Source organism: Etheostoma spectabile, unplaced genomic scaffold (genome assembly GCF_008692095.1).
Source record: "Etheostoma spectabile isolate EspeVRDwgs_2016 unplaced genomic scaffold, UIUC_Espe_1.0 scaffold406, whole genome shotgun sequence".
NCBI lineage: Eukaryota > Metazoa > Chordata > Actinopteri > Perciformes > Percidae > Etheostoma > Etheostoma spectabile.
In genome coordinates this window covers 162,104-165,147 of record NW_022605605.1, presented here as the reverse complement: position 1 = coordinate 165,147, position 3,044 = coordinate 162,104, and the positions used below count along the sequence as shown (strand labels likewise).

At 46.8% G+C, this 3,044-nt stretch overlaps 1 protein-coding gene across 1 annotated transcript in view; it reads right to left on the bottom strand.

Annotated features, from left to right (window-relative positions):
• The window catches only part of LOC116686626 (titin-like), a gene marked incomplete in the record, with an annotated part of 242,683 nt that overhangs the window by 129,657 nt on the left and 109,982 nt on the right, over positions 1–3,044 (bottom strand). Inside the window, 3 exon segments of the mRNA XM_032511647.1 lie at positions 301–600; positions 1,134–1,249; positions 2,474–2,660. Coding sequence (XP_032367538.1) covers positions 301–600; positions 1,134–1,249; positions 2,474–2,660 — 603 coding nt within the window.

Below are 3,044 nucleotides of genomic sequence, written 5' to 3'. Positions count from 1 at the left end.
GGACATAATGAGTACAACTTCTATAGATATAGATAGGACGGGGGGACTGGGGGGGACATAATAAGGACAACTTCTATGGATATAGATAGGACGGAGAGAGAGAGAGACAGAGGGACACAGAGACAGAGAGAGAGAGACAGAGAGAAAGAGAGAGAGAGACAGAGAGAGAGAGAGAGACAGGGAGAGACAGAGAGAGAGAGACAGGGAGAGACAGAGAGAGACAGACAGAGAGAGAGACAGAGAGAGATAGACAGAAAGAAAGAGACAAAGAGAGAGACCATTGGCCCGTGTGTTACTCACAGAGCCTCTCCTTGCAGACGATTGGTTGGCTGGGCTCGCTGGGCTCGCTAAGCCCCGCCTTGTTGACGGCTTTGACCCTGAAGGAGTACTCCTGCTTCTCGATGAGCCCCGTCAGCGGCGTCTCCGTCTGCGGGACGTCCTCCGCGATGCGGATCCACTCCTCGCTGCCCGTCTTCTGGAACTCCACGATGTAGCCTTCGATCTTGGCTCCGCCGTCGTGCTCCGGCCGAGTCCACGCCAGCAGCACCGTCGTCTTCCCGACGTCCCTGATGACGGGCTTACCGGGGGCCCACGGAGGATCTGCAGGAGACAGACAACTTTATTAGAACAGCACAATTTATTCAAAATACAAAGGACAGTCAAACTCAATAATATTTCATTTGTTTTTTCCAATGCTAAAAAATTGAATAAAACACCCCAAATGTATTAAATGTAGAGATTTGTACTTGACACAACATGAGGACAACATGAGGACAACATGAGGACAACATAAGGGCGACAAGAGGACAACATGAGGAAAACAAGAGGACAACATGAGGACAACATAAGGGCGACAAGAGGACAACATGAGGAAAACAAGAGGACAACATGAGGATAAAATGAGGACAGCATGAGGACAAAATGAGGACAGCATGAGGACAACATGAGGACAACATGAGGACAACAGGAGGACAACAGGAGGACAACATGAGTGTTGTCCTTCTGCTTGGTTGGAATGTGCAGAGGGAATTTGAAAGAAAACCATTAGTCCCGCCCCTCGGGTTCAGCCCAGCCAATAGGGAGCTGCCATTGGCTACCAAAGTAGAGTTGTGTCTGATGGACATGTGACGTACCGATGGGATCTTTGATGAGGACGGGATCCGTCTCCACGCTGGGCTTTCCAGGTCCGGCCAGATTCTCCGCCAGGACACGGAAGCTGTACTTCGTCTTGGTGGGGAGTCCCTTCACCCTGTAAACACACAGGAAATATGTCTTTAATGTTGTGTCTTTGATGGACAGTTTGTGGTTTGTCCCTAAACGTTGTGTCTTTAAAGGACAGTTTGTGGTTTTGTCCCTAACGTTGTGTCTTTGATGGACAGTTTGTGGTTTAGTCCCTTAAACGTTGTGTCTTTGATGGACAGTTTGTGGTTTTGTCCCTAACGTTGTCTTTGATGGACAGTTTGTGGTTTGTCCCCAACGTTGTGTCTTTGGAACTGGTTAGGCCTACTTGTTTTGGATGGCGGTTTTGTCCCTAAGTTGGTATGTGATGGACAGTAGTGGTTTGTCCCCATGAACGTTGGTGTCTTTTGAGGACAGTGTGGTTTTGTCCCCTAACTAGTTTGTGTCTTTGGATGGACGGTTTGGTGTTGTCCCTAACGTTGTGTCTTTGATGGGCAGTTTTGGTTTGCCCTAACTTTGTGTCTTTGATGGACATGGTTTGGTTGTTGGTCCCTGAACGGTGTTGTTCTTTGATGGGTTAGCTTTGTGGTTTTGTCCTTAAAGTTTGTGTCTTGATGGGACCAGTTTTTGTGTTTTGTCGTAACGTTTTGTCTTTATGGACAGTTTGTGGTTTGTCCTTAAACTTGTGTCTTTGAGGACAGTTTGTGGTTTTTGTCCTCACGTTGTCTTTGAATGGACGTTTGTGGTTTGACCTACATTGTTCTAACGTGTGTTTACCAACGTTGTGTCTTTGATGGACATTGGTTGTCCCTAAGTTGGTGTTTTGATCAGGTTTTTGTTTGTCCCTAAACGCTGTGTCTTTAAAGGACAATTTGTGGTTTTGTACCTAAACGTTGTGTCCTTGATGGACAGTTGGTGGTTTTGTATCTAAACGTTGTGTCTTTAAAGGACAATTTGTGGTTTTGTATCTAAACGTTGTGTCCTTGATGGACAGTTTGTGGTTTTGTACCTAAACGTTGTGTCTTTGACGGTCGGTTTGTGGTTTTGTACCTAAACGTTGTGTCTTTGATTGGCAGTTGGTGGTTTTGTACCTAAACGTTGTGTCTTTGATGGGCGGTTTGTGGTTTTGTACCTAAATGTTGTGTCTTTGATGGGCAGTAAGTGGTTTTGTCCCTAAACGTGTCCTTGATGGACAGTTTGTGGTTTTGTACCCTAAACGTTGTGTCTTTGATTGGCAGTTGGTGGTTTTGTACCTAAACGTTGTGTCTTTGATGGGCGGTTTGTGGTTTTGTACCTAAACGTTGTGTCTTTGATGGGCAGTTTGTTGCATCTGATCCACTTGTCAGCTTCCCGGTCGAACTTCTCGATCCAGTACCCGGTGATGGGACTGCCGCCGTCCTCGTCCGGCTCGAACCACGTCAGCGTCACGGCGTCCTTGGCGATGTCAGAGGGCGTGACTCTGGTCGGAGCGCCGGGAGGATCTGGCACAGACAGAAGTCATTCATTATGGGAGATTGTGTACATAAATACAGTCTTTAACCCTTAGAGGACGGAGGAGATGTTGTTCAAATGATCCTGTTTACATGCATCTAAAATAAGTAGCCTCCGAGATGCTAACGAGAGACTTCTGTAACGTCAGAAGTAGGCTCCGAGATGCTAACAAGAGACTTCTGTAACGTCAGAAGTAGCCTCCGAGATGCTAACGAGAGACTTCTGTAACATCTGAAGTAGGCTCCGAGATGCTAACGAGAGACTTCTGTAACATCTGAAGTAGGCTCCGAGATGCTAACAAGAGACTTCTGTAACATCTGAAGTAGCCTCCGAGATGCTAACAAGAGACTTCTGTAACGTCTGAAGTAGCCTCC